Here is a 16,045-nt window from a genome sequence, read left to right as displayed (position 1 = left end):
TTTCCGGCAAGCCCATGAAATCCCATCCGAAAGACACTGGACGATCACCAAACCAAATCTTTAAGCACTCAACTATGTAATAATCATTTTCTCTAGATGACAAAACAGCAAATCATGCTTAGCGACTACCTTTTTAAAGGATAATATGAGACATTGCCCATGAAATATACAAACATTTTCTTTTTGAGCTTATAGAAAAGCCCTTGTCAAAGCCTTGCTTGTCCAACATGACAAGCTGAATTCAAGCTTTTCTTATGAATGCGAACCAGCTAATTACCAAACATCATGGTTGATTTACCAGCCCTAAATATCAAACAGAAAGATAGTGAGTCACAGGATCTGGGCCAAACGGCCACATGTTCAAACACCTCTTAACAGATGAGCCAATATAACCTTCGGTTCGCCAGCGGATCACAAAAAAATTGTGATCATTTCTATCTAATGAATGGAAAAGTCCGTTTTGAAATCTTTCAACCACCACCAACCTGTCCACACACCCCGAATATATGCTTCAACAGGAATCACATAAGGTAGACTGAGTCACAGGAATCTTCACAGTTAAGATACCAGCAATCAAACATTAAGACTTCAAAAACTTAATTGCATCATTGGCTCCACGGATCATTTTTGCAAGTGTTAGGTCAGATCTCACAAGAAGCACAAAGCGTGATCAACAAAAGTGAAGCAACTAATTATACAGAGAAAAAGAAAAGAAAAAATCAATGATATTAGAGAAAGGTACAAGCCAACGTTTTCAGTCTCCACCTGCAGATGGGGGCTCAGCAGAAAATAATAATTTGGAGCTGTTCATTATGCTCATCCATGACTTAGTCCTTAACCTCATTGTAGCAGAGAGACAGAGAGAGACTGCCATGCTAGCATTGGCCATGGATGATGGAGAAAAAACAACCTCTAAAAATGATGGCGGCTTACTCCCAGATTTACAGAATTCTAAATAAAGTCAATAACCTCAACAGCAGCTCAACAGCCATCCAGCTCATAAGAGCCGCATCACTCTTTTGAAACGGGGGGCTCTTCGTTAATTGGCAGCAGCAACACCATGTTCCACCCCTTCGTGAGCATTGAGTTCCATCACGTCTGTGGTTTCTTCCTTGCCTACCAACTCTACATCTTCAAACATGGAGGTAGATGGGTCGTCGAAGATTGGGTTGGATGCTGGCAAAGCTTCAGTTGTGCTCAAAATGGCAATGGCTGTAGATGACGAAACAGAGTTGGGTTGCCCAGCATGATGAGCATTGGGGCATATTTCAGAGTCACCATTAACAGAAACTGCTGGTTTAAAATTGGGCCCTGACGATGTGCCCAAATCAGATGATTCCCTCCATTCTACCCATTCATGCGGCTTTTCGCCCTCGATCGGGATTGTCGGTCCTGTGTCATTGACCTCGGAATGAATACCATTATCTGAAACCTCAGGAGTTGGTTGAGATTCAGGATTTTCTGATGATGCAGCAGTGTCACCTAAATCATCTTCACCGACCACAACCTCATCATCCTCTGTACTGGGTGATACTGAGGCAAGAGAATTGTTCATCCGATCATTAGCAACTCGGTCATCCTCAAAAGCAAACCAGTTGGAATTAGTAAAGAGGGATCCGCTGCAAAATAAAGAAGTCCTGTCAGCTAAAGCATGAGCAAAAAATGAAACACACAAGCTTAAAATGAGGTCCCAGTAAAACAAGAATTCTAAAAGCATGGACCAAAAAATCGTTGAATCATAGGTGACCAGACTTTGTGCAACGAGTTGAATCAGTCAGTGCACCAACTTCAATAGTTGAATCTTTATACAGCAGTTAAAACCATTGGAGGGTATTCTTTAAGGATTTCAAAGATACTTTATCTAAGGATTGTATCTTATCAACTTATCCCAACTGATTACAATTTCAGGAAAGTGTTTAGATTTACCTGTCGGGGTCATCCCCCAGCCTGAGAGAGGAGATAACTACTTCCGCGGACTCATCATCAAAATATACGTCCTGCCAAATCATCAAACAACGATCTAACTTGGAATGATATTTTACATGCAATTTTAGAACTAAGAAGAAAACAAAATCAGCGGATCAACTTGGGATCTAGGCCAATTTGTGCCAACTTAAGTCATCAGAGATGACACAAAGGAGAACAATTGAGGCACATTCAAGTCCCAAGGACCATTATTTTAACTTCAATATTAAGTATTTTTTCATAACAGCGTTCACCAAAGCAAAAAGAGTAACCATTGTGCACAAAATTAAACATCAAACAGCCGTTACAAAAAGAAAACATTCCTTTTTATATAGTTGTCTTTTTTTCTAAAATAACTTTACCTCATCATCTCGCTCAAGGGATCCATGAGCCTGCAAGTATCACCAATCACAATTAGCCAAGGACCATACTTACAAAGATCACACTAGCAGCTATCGTACAAAGTTATTCCAAACAAACAATAAGTGTTTAAAATGTGTAGCCCTTAATGGGGAGACACACCTCAAAATATTTGCATGAAATTTGAAATTCATAAATCAGTCCCACCAGTAAACCCTACAGTAAAAAATGTGTATAACAAATATTCGGATTCTGGTAAAACAGAGGGACGCTTCATTTTGCAGGGACATTTTCAAATGTTGTTTTCTCTAGGTCCTACAGATACAAATGAAAACAAAAGGAGTTGCCAATTGATAAATCTGCATAAAGATGATCACTAATGATGTTCGATTGTTTTTGAGAAACGCAGCTCAAAGATTAGTAAAGTTCAAAATAAATTAAAGGGATACATCACAAGAGAGAGAACCCCGAAAACAAAAAGAACAATGTCAAAAACTTATCTGGAGAATGCCTATGCAAACATATGTATGAGAGCCCCAAATAGAACTTTCACATGAAGTCTGTAAAGCAGTGTATCTCAAAGGCTTCTCAGAAAATCAATGCCAAACAATATCTAGGTTCTAAGAAAAGGAGAAAAAGGTAATAAGAAACTAATGTTCTCTCCAGAAACAGTCTGCAGCAGGCAGTATACAAACTCATGAGACCATCTTCTGGAGTTCCTTTTGAGCTTTTCTGATAGAGAGAATAACACCAGGTGCAGTAAACATGCATACAATGTTATTCAACAAATAGGTGCACAGAATGTTGCTACTTTGGTATAACACAACTTCCAATAGGGCAATAGGTAACAACAGTAAAAATTTGGGTGGCAAGTTCTTGGATTCAGAGTCCAAACTGAATACCAGATGAGGAACTACTAATCCTCGATATCATACTAAGTTTGGCATCAAGTTTCTTTACAGTGTCTCAAACCATGACAAGCAAGACAACAAACATAGTAAAAACATGCAATACATGAGATGTCAGATCTGTTGAGTTACCCCTTCAATGTCATCATTGCAATAAATGCCATAACGAAATGCCTGGCTTAAGTTACTTGCTAGAGCTGCAACATCAAAATCTCTGTCTCGAAAGTCATCATCATCGCTGTCCCTTGTTCGATCTTGCAATGCAGTTGGCCGGCTGCACAAGATATTTTCAAAAGAAATTTCAATGAGTAAACCCATATTTGAAAAGCAGAAAGCTATAAATATATATCAAAATTTCCATTTTCACTGCTACATACCAATCTAGATGGGAGTGAGAAAAAGAAATCAAAAAGTCCCAGAAAAGAGATCATCCTTACAGAAAATATTTTGCACAGCTGAAAAATCAATAGTGCAGTTTCCACCTGACTTAGTTTCTCAACCATGAATATCAAAACACTCTAACATCTAATAAGACATAAGTGAAAGTTTTGAAATAGCAATTGGCTTGATGGAAGTATGGGGGATTGGTTCATGCAACACAAACGGGAAAGATAAGTATATAATATCTGCCAAAAAAAATTATACGGTATGCCATATCCCAATGACACAAAAATGATATGCAGGATGACATGTTTTGGAATACAAAGTGGTGCCATAACCTTAATTCCTTCACAATATTCAAGAAGTGTCCAAACTTTTGAATTCAAGTTGACCAGTAAAAACGTAAAACCATTAATGAGCGTGCTTCCAAGAGTTAAGGCCAATACTAAAATTTACCAGCCATAAAAAGATTAAACAGACTTATTGTATTTGTACCTAGGCCATGTAAGCCAAAAGGCATGTTGACTCAATCAGGTTGACCAAATAAATAAATAAATATATTGCTGTTTTTTTATTTGTCATGTTTTCAACAGATTTTCCTTCACAAATGAAAAAGACATCTTGCATAAATTAAAAAATTTGTGAAACAAAAATATCACGATATTTTCCTGATACTTATCAAGAAATTCAATCTTCACTTTTCATTTTTTCACCTTTTTATTTTTATTATTTTTTGTTCTAAAATTCATGAGAAAAACAACCACCAATACCATCACAAGACTTTTATACATAAAGAAAGCAAAAAAATCTTGGTAATCCCTATGAGTAAGAAAATGTGGTGCTTTCCAATGCTTTTAGTAGAACAAAAATTTAATTTAGATAATCTGAGATTGTAATAGTATTAGATTATGATACTTCTAAGATGATCAACTTTTATATCTGCAAAATGATCTAGGCTTGCTTACTAAGCACCTATATGTTCACTTCATAACCTCTTCAAATTACAAATATCACGCTTTACATGTACATAAGATTTCTTGCTTTGCAAGAAATCACCCTGCTTCCAGAACTGCTGTTCAATTTCACTTCCTTTCCTGAATTATTGAGGAAAACAATAAACCTTGGATCAACAAAAAAACTGAAAGTCAGGGAAAGTTTATATAATATGATTGTTGCTCCCAAAGTAACTTTAGCAAGCAAAGAGCTAGCTTTATAGGCTTTTTCTGTGAGAGATAAGTTGTACATAATGCAAGAATTCAAGATAGTCTCTAATCTTTGTAAAGAGACTGTTCAGCTGCTAACCAATTTTGCAAAAGGTTTTAACAGTTATGAGCAACAAAAAAGTTTTCAGTCGCCAAATGTAGATATCCAGTCAAAACACATTCCTTATAGCAATTATAATGATAATGTTGTGTATGAAATTCATTTTAGGAATAAAACCAACTAGGAGATTCCATTAGTGGGCAGATAAAAGTAGCCAACAATATATAGTGGTTAAATAACTTTGGTAAATAAAAAATTGTTCAAAGGTACCCACCCGCATGCCCATTGGTAGATATTTTCCACTGCATTACGTTTCAATAAGACATTAGTTTGCCAATCAGCCCACTCACTTTTTTCCTGTGAAAATAAAAATAAAACATGAGTGACAAAGGAAGGTAGAAGCAATAATAGATGAATGTTTCAAATGTAATAGATGACACAAAGCATAACCTAGGCTAAGCACGTCCCACTCAAAAAACCTAAATTCCGCTCCTTGTAACATTTAAGGGCCGTTTGAATCGCCCAGACACCATGTCCGCAGGATGACCACTGCATGGGGCCACATGCGCCCACGCAAATGTGGGACACACGGATGCTGCAGATGCTGTTTTGGTGTCTCAAAAAGTTCTACCCCTCTCCCTGGTTGCTTTCTCTCGCCTCCATCGGCTCCCTCTCTCACCCCATGGCATCCACTACTCTTTGTGTCCTCTGCGGTGTTTGCTAATCAAAGGTGCTCTCTCTCTCTCTCTCTCTCTCTCTCTCTCTCTCTCTCTCTCTCTCTCTCTCTCTCTCTCTCTCTCTCTCTCTCTGTTGGAGTTAGGATTTTAAAAACCCTTAAATTCGAATTTACGGTTGGTTTGCAAAACCCCTAAAATCAGATTTAAGGTTAGGGTTTGCTAAATCCAATTTTTTTCAGCTATACTTAGATTTTAGGGGTGTTGCATTTTAAACACTATTTTTGCAATTTATTAAGTGAATGCATGTTAAATCTGATTTTTTTCCGGTATGATTAGATTTTAGGGGTTTTGCATTTTAATCCCTATTTTTGCAATTTATTGAGTTCATCATGCTAAATCTGAATTTTTTTTGTGTATCCTTTAGATTTTATGGATTTTGTATTTTAATCCCTATATTTGCAATGTAATGCTAAATCCAATTTTTTCTCGTGTGCTTTAGATTTTAGGGATTTTGTATTTTAATCCCTATTTTTTCAATTTATTGAGTGAATGATTCTAAATCCATTTTTTTTTTTTGAGAAATGCTTTAGATGTCAGGGTTTTGTATTTTAATCCTTATTTTTTCAATTTATCGAGTGAATGTATGCTAAATCCAATTTTTTTAAAGTATGCTTAGATTTTAGGGGGTTTTGTATTTTAATCTCTATTTTAGGGGGTTTTGTATTTTAATCTCTATTTTAGGGATTTATTGAGTGCATTTTAATCCTATTTTTGCAATGTATTAAGTGAATACATGTTAAATCTATTTTTTATGTTTAAAATAGAGTTTTTTTATCAAAATATGCAAATTTTAAACATTTGTGTTCAAGTTATCCGTAATGATGAATCAAATGATGGACAGTAGTGTTCTAACGTAGTTGATTAAAATGCTAGACAAGGACACCATGTAACTGTCCTGAATAGGGTCAAAACAAGACTGGACAGAACATGGTGTCCTTGTCCAGCGTTGTCCATGAATCAAATGCCCCCTTAATATAAACTAGTTTAGCAGGAACATTTGAAATCAATGCAAGAGAAAAAAATACCTTCATATTGCAGCAATTGCACATATATGCAGGCAGGCAAGCACATTCCCATGCCCATGCCCATGAGAATGCCTAAAGACTAAACATATTCAGGGAAGCCCATTCATGAGTCTTAAACCTCAACTCTTAGATGAGCTCAATAGACAATTTTCCCTTCAATTTGGTCAGCTTTTGAGGAAAACTGTCTCGTTGCTTTAAATGGAAACCCTATCTATGAAGGTTCCTAGTAGCTTTCTCATGAAAGCATGCAATAATCCATAACTAGTAACTACATCAAATGCCCTTGGTGGACCAAAACATTTCCATAAGCCATCTGCGGATAAGCCAAGTTTCAGACTTCAAACACACCACATGCTTAGCTCACATATTTCCCACTCCTTCCATCCCCAACATAACCTTTTCATCATACATCCACACAGATGTGTTCAGTGTTGCAGTAACAAAATGGAATATGCCAATGATTCCACTTCAATAGTCGACTTACAATTTAGAAACATTGTTCATAGTTCTGGAGTTCTGTTCACAGTTGGCGTTTTGGTGAATGCAGCATAAATTTCACATAGAAAAATCCTTTCTGAATACTTTTCCTCAATGTGAATGCTTCAACACGTTTCATGCATCTAATGAGACCATTAACATAAAACATAAGTGCAACCCATGCTTCCAGACCCCGTTGCAACTCAAGGTTTGGAAATACAGTGAACTAAAATCCAAAATTATGGAGGTCCTCTTTTGACATTTCATAGAAAAACTTAAGCACAAGGTAAGAACTAGAAGTAGCCAACAGGTGTCTCATTATGCGCATATGGAATGATCATGGAGCAGGAAACAATTTTTGCACTTTTTTCATGAAGGAGAGTACATTTGCAAACTTGAAATCTTGAAGCAGATATAGGTTGATGAAGACAAATTCACAAGCATATTATAGGTTTGAAGTATGCTGAAAAAGAGTAAAACTAAGCCCCTAACTCTGGCTATCTAAGCTCAGTTCTGCTGGTATGAGTGTTGAGCAACCCATGCTTTCAGACCCCCATTGTAACTAAAGGTTTGGAAATACAGTGAACTATAATCCAAAATTATGGATGCCCTCTTTTGACATTTCATAGAAAAACTTCAGCACAAGGTAAGAAGTAGCCAACAGGTGTCTCATTATGCGCATATGGAATGGTCATGGAGTAGGAAACCATTTTTGCACTTTTTTCATGATGGAGAGTACATTTGCAAACTTGAAATCTTGAAGCAGATATAGGTGAAACGAATCAAGGATGCACAAATAGAAAGTCAAACAGACTTATACCAACACACGAATCGTGGTCTCTAATGGACCGATTACAATCTCATAAGAGATGAAATACAAAACAGCAACAAGGCATAAAAGCCTATTGAAAAATAAAGAGGGCTTTATAATATCACTGAAAAAAGCTTTACAAAAAGCATGCTTACAAGGGAGAGGTGAGGCGCTATTTATAGAGCCACCTAATGAATGGGAGGCAGTCCAACAGATGTTGGACTGTCTCCCAACAGTCAAAAAGTATGACACTATGACAGAAAAAAACAGAAAATAAGAAATTAAAAAGAAATATAAAAGTTACATTTCAGTCCCTAGTAGACTGTTCTAAATATAAAAAGATAGAAATACCCTTGTCGGGTATTTGTATACACTTAATTTTAACACTCCCCCTCAAACTTACAGTGAAATCACTGAAAGTTGATTAAGAAGATACAAAAATCTAGGCAAAGGAAGAACTTTGGTGAAAAAGATTGTGATCTGAAATTCGGACTGAACATATGGCAACGTAAAAGTTCCCTTCAAATATTCTTTGCGAACATAGTGACAATCCATCTCAATGTGTTTTGTTCGCTCATGAAAGGTATGATTACTGGCAATGTATATGGCACTTTTGTTGTCGTAGCATAATTTTGAAGGCTCTGAAATATCAACTCATATCTAAAAGTAATGCCCGCATTCACACAACTTCAGTGGCTATGTCACAAGGACTCTCCAACTAGGTGCCGCACCCGCGTCTCACCTGCACCTGCACCCGATGCGGTTGACCTGACCTAGGTGCAGTCAACACACCCAAGGTCATTTATGTCCAAATTTTGGACTTTATATATATATAATTTTTTATATTTTTTACCGCACCCAAGTTTTTTTGAAAGTGCCACACCCCCGCACCCGCACCCGCGCCCGCACTCATGTGACATAGTTCAGTAGTTGTTGTAGTCATTGAACTATACTCAGCTTCAGTGAAGGATAATTATATCTTTTGTTGTTTCTTGCATCGCCAAAAAATGAGAGAATCACCTAAAAAGACACAAAAACCAGTAATTGAGTGACGGTTATTGGGATCTCTTCCCCAATCAAAATCAGTATAAGTAATGGCATTCAAAGATGAGGAAAAAGATAAGAATAGCCCTTTAGAAATAGTTTTCTGGATATATTGAACTATTCTTAACATGGCACTCATGTAAATTGATGTGGGCGCATGTTGAAACTGGTTGGCATTTAGTATAGCATGCGCAATATCAGCTCTAGAAATAGAAAGGTACATTAGTGATCCGATAAGTTGCCTATAAAGTGTTGGATCATCTAATAGTACTCCATCTTCAGCTTACATTTTTGCATTTATCATCTCAAGTGTGTCCGCACACTTTGTGTCAGTGATTCCCGAACATGCAACCATATTTGCTACAAACTTGATTTGAGATAAAATGTATCCCCTCGGCAAGTAAGTCACTTCAATGCCTAAGAAATATCTCAAAAAACCAAGATCAATCATATCAAAAGATTTTTTAAGCATAACTTTAATTTCTTCAATTTTCTTTTGATCATTGTCATTGATGATCATGTCATCAACATACAAAAGAAGAAGAATAAGAGAGGTACTTGTAGACCTTATAAACAAAGCAATGTCAGTGTAACAGGATTTAAAACCAAATTTCAATATGGTATTATTAAACCGATCATACCATGTTTTAGGGGATTGCTTAAGCTCATATAAAGCCTTTTGAAGTCGAAGAACCATACCATTTTCAATAGTCAAACCGAGAGGACGATCCATGTACACTTCTTCATTTAAATTTTCATTTAGAAATGCATTTTTAACATCTAATTGATAAATAGGCCATTTTATAATAGATGTTACTGTAACTTAAGTCCTAACTGTAGTCATATGAGCTACTGGGACATGTCTCCTCGTAATCTATTCCATATTCCTGGGAGTATCATTTTGGAACTAATCGTGCTTTATGTCTTTCTAGGGACCCATCATTTTTTGTTTTGATTTTAAAGATCCATCTACACCCTATAGCCTTCTTTCCCTTGTGAAGAAGTTGAATTGTCCAGGTATGAGCTTTATGCAACGCATCTAATTCTATTTTCATGGCTTCTACCCACTCGTCTATGTTTTTAGCTTCATTGTAATTAGATGGTTCATGACATGAATAGACAACTAGAAGGCAAGCCCTATAATTTGCAACAAAAGATTCATAAGACACAAATCTAGTTGGAGGTCTATGAATTTGTTTTGTTGATTGATTATATCCTTCAAAGGCACATGGATGTTCCTCATTATCTCATCTAGAATATTGTAAGAGATTTTGGGATGGTTCTCTTTCTTCACTAGAGTCATTGATAGACTCAAAATTTTCAATGTCATTAACAATTTTATTATTTGATTTAGGTAATAAATCAAATAAAAAGGCATACTTGGTTTCTTCCTTGGGTTTTTCAAAATCAAATCTGTTTTCTTTTTCAAGAAAAGTAACATTTCTAGAAACATAAAGTTTGTCATTTGTTTGATCATAGCATCGATAGCCTTTTTTATTCTCGACATATCCAAGAAAGATACATTTTATGGCTTTAGGAGAGAGTTTGTTATATTTTTCAAGAAGCACAAAACATTTACATCTAAATATCCTTAGTCTTTTCAAGTCAGAAGAAATTTTAAAAAGTTTTTCAATTGGAGATTTGTTTTCCAAGACTTGAGAAGGCATTCTATTTATTAGGTATATTGTGGTAAGTGCAGCTTCGGCCCAAAATTGTTTTGGAATATTCTTTGAGATAAAAAGAGTTTTAGCAGTCTCAATAATGTGACGATGTTTTCTTTCGAAAATACCATTTTGTTGAGGAGTCCTTGGACAAGATCGTTGGTGTAAGATTCTATGATTTTTTAAATATGATTGAAATTCATTTGAAAGAAACTCTCTCCCTGAGTCGGAGCGGAAGACTTTAATATTTGTTTTAAATTAGTTTATAACAAGGTTATGAAAATTTTTAAAACATGAAAAAACTTCCGATTTAAGCTTGAGGAAGAAAATTCAAGTATGTCTACTGAAATCATCTATGAATGTAACATAATATGAATATCCTCCCTTTGACATGATAGGAGCAGGACCCCATACATCCAAGTGAACCAATTCAAAGATTTCATTAGATGAGGAAGTTCTTAATCCAAAAGATATCATTTGCATTTTTCCAAGTATACAATCTTCGTATACAAAATCTTTATCTTTACAAAAAATTTCCAAAAAATAGAAAATGAGATAGTTTGGATATACCTGGATGTCCTAATCTTTTATGCCAAAGATCTAAATCCTTGTCCTTGACATGATTACAAAAAGAGTTTTTGGGTATACATAAAAAGTTTATATAATAGAGATCTCCCCGTCTATAGCATTGCCCAATCAGCTTCCCTGACTGGAGATCATGCACCCAACAAGCCTTAGATGAGAAGAAGACTTTACACTCATTATCAAAAATTTGAGAAACTGAAAAATGGTTTAAATCTAACTTTGGAATAACCCTTATGTTTGGAACAAAAAAGTTTTTTGAAGTGTCTTTAAGATTTTCTATACTTTTGACTTTTAAAGAAGTGCCATCGACGGTTGACACACATGAAAAATATGAATTGATGCAATTAGATAGTAAAGATTCATTATAATATCATGTAAAAAAATGCTCTTGAATCCAAAATCCAAGTAGACTTACCTGGAGAAGAAGAGGAAAAGATGGCGGCACCGGATGTAGAATGAGTCGCTTTAAGAATGTGTGAAACAACCTCCGCTATTTGAGCAATTGTCAAATCATTGAAGTTGCCTTCTTTCTTAATACCTTGAGTTTCTTCACTTAGAGTGGCTACCTTCTTAAATTTGGAACAATCCGGTCTTATGTGTTCTGGTTCCTTACAATGATGACAAATGATTTTTCCCTTGTATCCTCCATGATGTCCTTCCACATTGTTTTTTCTCCCAAAATGAGAGGGTTTATATGTTTTTACAAAGTTTTTGGGTCTTGCCATGGTAAGAACTTCATCATTTGACCTGTGCATGCCAAGTCTTGTTTCTTCTCGGCAAATGTGCGCAAGCGCATCACTTATAGAAGGAATTGAGGTCCTATGGAGTAAAGAGGACTTAACTTGTTCAAATTCCGGCCGAAGGCCATACAAGAAAGAGAAAAGGTGTTCTTTTTATTTGAGCTTTTCTCATTTCAATAGTCGAACCTTCTCATTTAGGTTCTAACATGGCTAATTCATCCCAAATAGGGGATAAAACCCCATAGAAATCTCTCACACTTTTGTCTCCTTATTTTGCATTACGTACATTGTCTTTGGAGGTAATATAGTCTAGCCATATCCTTTTAAATAAAAGAATTCTTTAAGAAGACCCATGCATCACATGCCTTCTTGAATTTGATGATGTTGGTAGCAATCTTAAATTCCATGGTATTCATAAACCATAAGAGAATTTGAGCGTTGCTTGCTTCCCAATCCTCCAACTTGTCTTAGTATTCTTATAGTCTTTTTCCTTTTCTTCTTCGGACAATACTTTGACTAGATTTCCTTCTCTTCTAGTCAATTTGAGTTGGAGTTCGTTAGTAGAGTCACTAACAAATCCCCATAGCTTTGTGCCTTACATGTGATTCTCCATTGTCGTCACCCACATCAAATAGTTGTTCTCATTTAGCTTGTATGTGATGACGGAGGCGAAATCTCTTTCTCCCATAGTGAATTGCAAAGATTTGAATAGAGGGATGGGCACTACAACAAGAGGATCACTAAGGAAGCCTTTTTAAAAAGACCTTAGCTCGGATACCATGAAATGAATCAAGGATGTACAAATAGAAAGTCAAACAGACTTATACCAACACACGAATCGTGGTCTCTAATGGACCGATTACAATCTCATAAGAGATGAAATACAAAACAACAAGGCATAAAAGCCTATTGAAAAATAAAGAGGGCTTTATAATATCACTGAAAAAATGCTTTACAAAAAGCATGCTTACAAGGGAGAGGTGAGGCTCTATCACCTTGGACTGCCTCCCAACAGTCAAAAAGTATGACAGTATGACAGAAAAAAACAGAAAATAAGAAATTAAAAAAATATATAAAAGTTACATTTCAGTCTCTAGTGGACTGTTCTAAATATAAAAAGACAGAAATACCCTTGTCGGGTATTTGTATACATTTAATTTTAACAATAGGTTGATGAAGACAAACTCACAAGCATATTATAGGTTTAAAGTAGGATGAAAAGGAGTAAAATCAAGCCCTAACTTTGGCTGTCCAAGCTCAGTTATGCTGGTATGATGGTATGAGTGTTAACTCAGTTTGAGTCCAGCTTGAAAAGCCAACTTCAAGTTCAACTATCAAGCATGCTTCAGCTAAGCTCAAGAAGCTTTTTTCTTATTCACTAAAAACTATTTTTTGTCTCTTATTCTCGAGAAGGAAGAGAGGAACCTCAATAACTAGGAATAGATTCTACCACTAAGGTAGGAGATTCATTGTTTTATAAAAAAGAAAAAGACGCTAGTTTTAACCTGAGATTGGCTTGCCGAGTAAATCAAAGAAGTAAAATAAGATTTTTGCAAAACCAAGTATGAGTAGCTTGCATTTTCCCTTTTCTGAAGGAAAGATAACTTTCATTAAGAAAAGGTGTTGAGTAAATAGTATACAAGTTAATAGTATACAAGGAGCAGTTTACAAGTTAATAAAAGAATCAGAAAGATCAAACAGAGTAAATAGTATAACAATAGCAAGATCAGGGTGCAGTGACAACTCCCAATTCCAATCTATATTGTCGTTACCCCATTTTCCCTTGGTACAAATAACTAGTTGTGATTGAATCCTGCTATGAATGACAAACAAATCCTCAAATCGCTTTTTACTTTTTTTCCGGGCCCAAAGTGTTAAGAAACTTGTCTCATATGAACTGTAGAATGGTTCACAGGCTCCCAATCCTCTCATGACATATTTATAAGATTTTTTTGAAAAAAAATCAAGGTCTAACGAAAGATGGGAAGTGGACTCTGTCCTTAGTTTTGAGATTTGATGGTGTCGGGATCCTGTCAAGCAAGGCCAACCAGGAGAAAGATACTGCCATGGGGTTTGGGTGGGATCCCCAGATTGTTTTGATGGGAAAATGTTGTTTCTGGTGGTAGGAATGACAAGAAACATGATTTGGTAGTGAATTCACCTTGTTTAAACTCTAAAGCACTTCCAGCTGATTATACCCAACAAAGTGGAGACTGCTACCCAAACAAGCTCTTGGTTTAGATCCAACCAAGCATTAATCTAAATGAAAGAGAAATCTCCCAAAGGTAATAACCGATACACCCTGCCCACACCAGCTATCAACAACAAAAGATTATTTGTTGGTGGCTAAGTGACAGAGATCTGCATATGAGAGTTGATAGTGTAGGGATCCTGACAAGCAAGACCAGCCAGGCAAAAGATACTGCCCTGTGGTTTGGGTGGGATCCCCAGATTGTTTTTATGGGAAAATGTTATTTCTGGTGGTAGGAATGACAAGAAACATGATTTGGTAGTGAATTCACCTTGTCTAAAGCACTTCCAGTTGATTATACCCTCCAAAGTGGAGACCACTACCCTCACAAGCTCTTGGTTTAGATCCAACCAAGCATTAACCTGAGTGAAAGAGAAATTTCCCAAAGGTAGTAACCGATACACCCTGCCCACACCAGCTATCAACAACAAAAGGTTATTTGTTGGTGGCTAAGCGGCAGAGGTCTGAATATGAGGGCACCTCCACTGACCCAAGGATCCAGCCTAAAGAGTATTTTAGAACCATTCCCCATTACCAATGTTAGACAGTTCATAAAATCATTGAGGACCTCACACCATCCTTTCCATAAACTTGAGAAGTTACTACCCTGTGTATTCCACATCCACCAGAAAAGAAGTCATCGACATTATATTTGTTCTTAACAAGGCTCGTCTGCCACTTGAGGAGCTGAAAAATAATCCCCAGCAGCCTCCTAATATCAATCCACCACATTCCAAAGGTAGAGCAGTGGTGTTCCAATCCACTGGATGGATCTTGTCCACATCATTTAATCCATACTTAAGAAGTTGGCCATGTACCTTGTTAACTTTCAAATAAAGATAGTACTTATATTGGTATGCCATCGAGCACATGCTTAATCAAGATAGTCCAACTTGTGAATGAGGCCTTCCATACTTGCAACTTGTTTTTCACCCTATCCCAGTGAATTTCTCTTGAGATGTAGGTACATACCCAAGTATTTCATGGATATAGATCCTTCCTTGAATCTGAATATTTCAGCAGCTATTGCTCTAGATTATATTTTGAAATTAGACCCTTTTATTGTAGATTCCAGGTTAACAGCTATTTCTAATAAACCCAAGTAGTGATTCATATGGAACTAACGAGAAAAAAAGAAAAACAGCAATGGTTGGAAAAGACTCCTGACTACTTCAGAGATATATTTAGCAGTAGTTTGGAGACTGTCAAAAGATGCATGGAATAGACCCAACACTACTGGGTTCAGAAAGACAGGCCCCATAAGAATCTAGGTCTTGACATCCTGCACACAACTAAAATGGGACAACACTGTGGAGAGCTGAGACTTTCTTTCAAAAGTTTACCCCTTACCCCTAGAATACAGAACTTTGAACCATCGAATATCAAGTGTGGAAAAAGAAGGTGAACATAATCTACAAATATAAATGCTCAACCTGAAGATATGCCAATATCTGGCCATTCGAATTCCCCAGCTGAATGAGTTTGTTCGCTATTCGAGTAAGGTGTCCAATGTTCCCTATCCTTGGGGTTAATCTTCCAGGAGCAGGAGAAGTTGGCTGCAGAAACATGGATTCCTAGCAGTTATACATTTGTTTTCCACACAAATTGCCAATGTATTATATAAACCAAGAAACAAACTAAAAGTTCAGGAAGCGGATACTTTATCTGAATCACTTGAAAGTCTGAAATTCTTTTCTGCTTCAAGAATCTTCCCAGTAAAATCACAATCTTGGAAAAGATGTTCAATAAGGATAGGTTTCTTGCTCTCCAAACATGATAGAAGTATATTCTCCACATGGTGATGCAGAAAGTTATTGAATGGATACCTGAAGTTATC

General features: G+C 36.3%; 1 protein-coding gene across 2 annotated transcripts in view; it reads right to left on the bottom strand.

Moving 5' to 3' along the window:
* Window positions 1-709: 709 nt before the first annotated feature.
* Window positions 710-16,045, bottom strand: part of LOC149831244 (uncharacterized) — a 42,846-nt gene continuing 27,510 nt past the window's right edge. Inside the window, exons 13-19 of one of the 2 annotated variants that reach the window (XM_090013766.1) lie at window positions 15,869-16,034; window positions 15,642-15,764; window positions 5,152-5,234; window positions 3,366-3,507; window positions 2,328-2,357; window positions 1,927-1,997; window positions 710-1,619 (exon numbers count right to left, since the gene is read on the bottom strand). In XM_090013766.1, coding sequence (XP_089869892.1) covers window positions 1,040-1,619; window positions 1,927-1,997; window positions 2,328-2,357; window positions 3,366-3,507; window positions 5,152-5,234; window positions 15,642-15,764; window positions 15,869-16,034 — 1,195 coding nt within the window. In that variant the 3' untranslated portion in view covers window positions 710-1,039. The remainder of the gene's footprint in view (window positions 1,620-1,926; window positions 1,998-2,327; window positions 2,358-3,365; window positions 3,508-5,151; window positions 5,235-15,641; window positions 15,765-15,868; window positions 16,035-16,045) is intronic. The other variant, XM_090013767.1, reaches the window with a different exon arrangement.

Source organism: Nuphar pumila, chromosome 7, assembly GCF_984573655.1.
Source record: "Nuphar pumila chromosome 7, dmNupPumi1.hap1.1, whole genome shotgun sequence".
NCBI classification, from domain to species: domain Eukaryota; kingdom Viridiplantae; phylum Streptophyta; class Magnoliopsida; order Nymphaeales; family Nymphaeaceae; genus Nuphar; species Nuphar pumila.
Note: the sequence above shows the minus strand (reverse complement) of the source record. Positions and strands in the feature narration are given on the sequence as shown.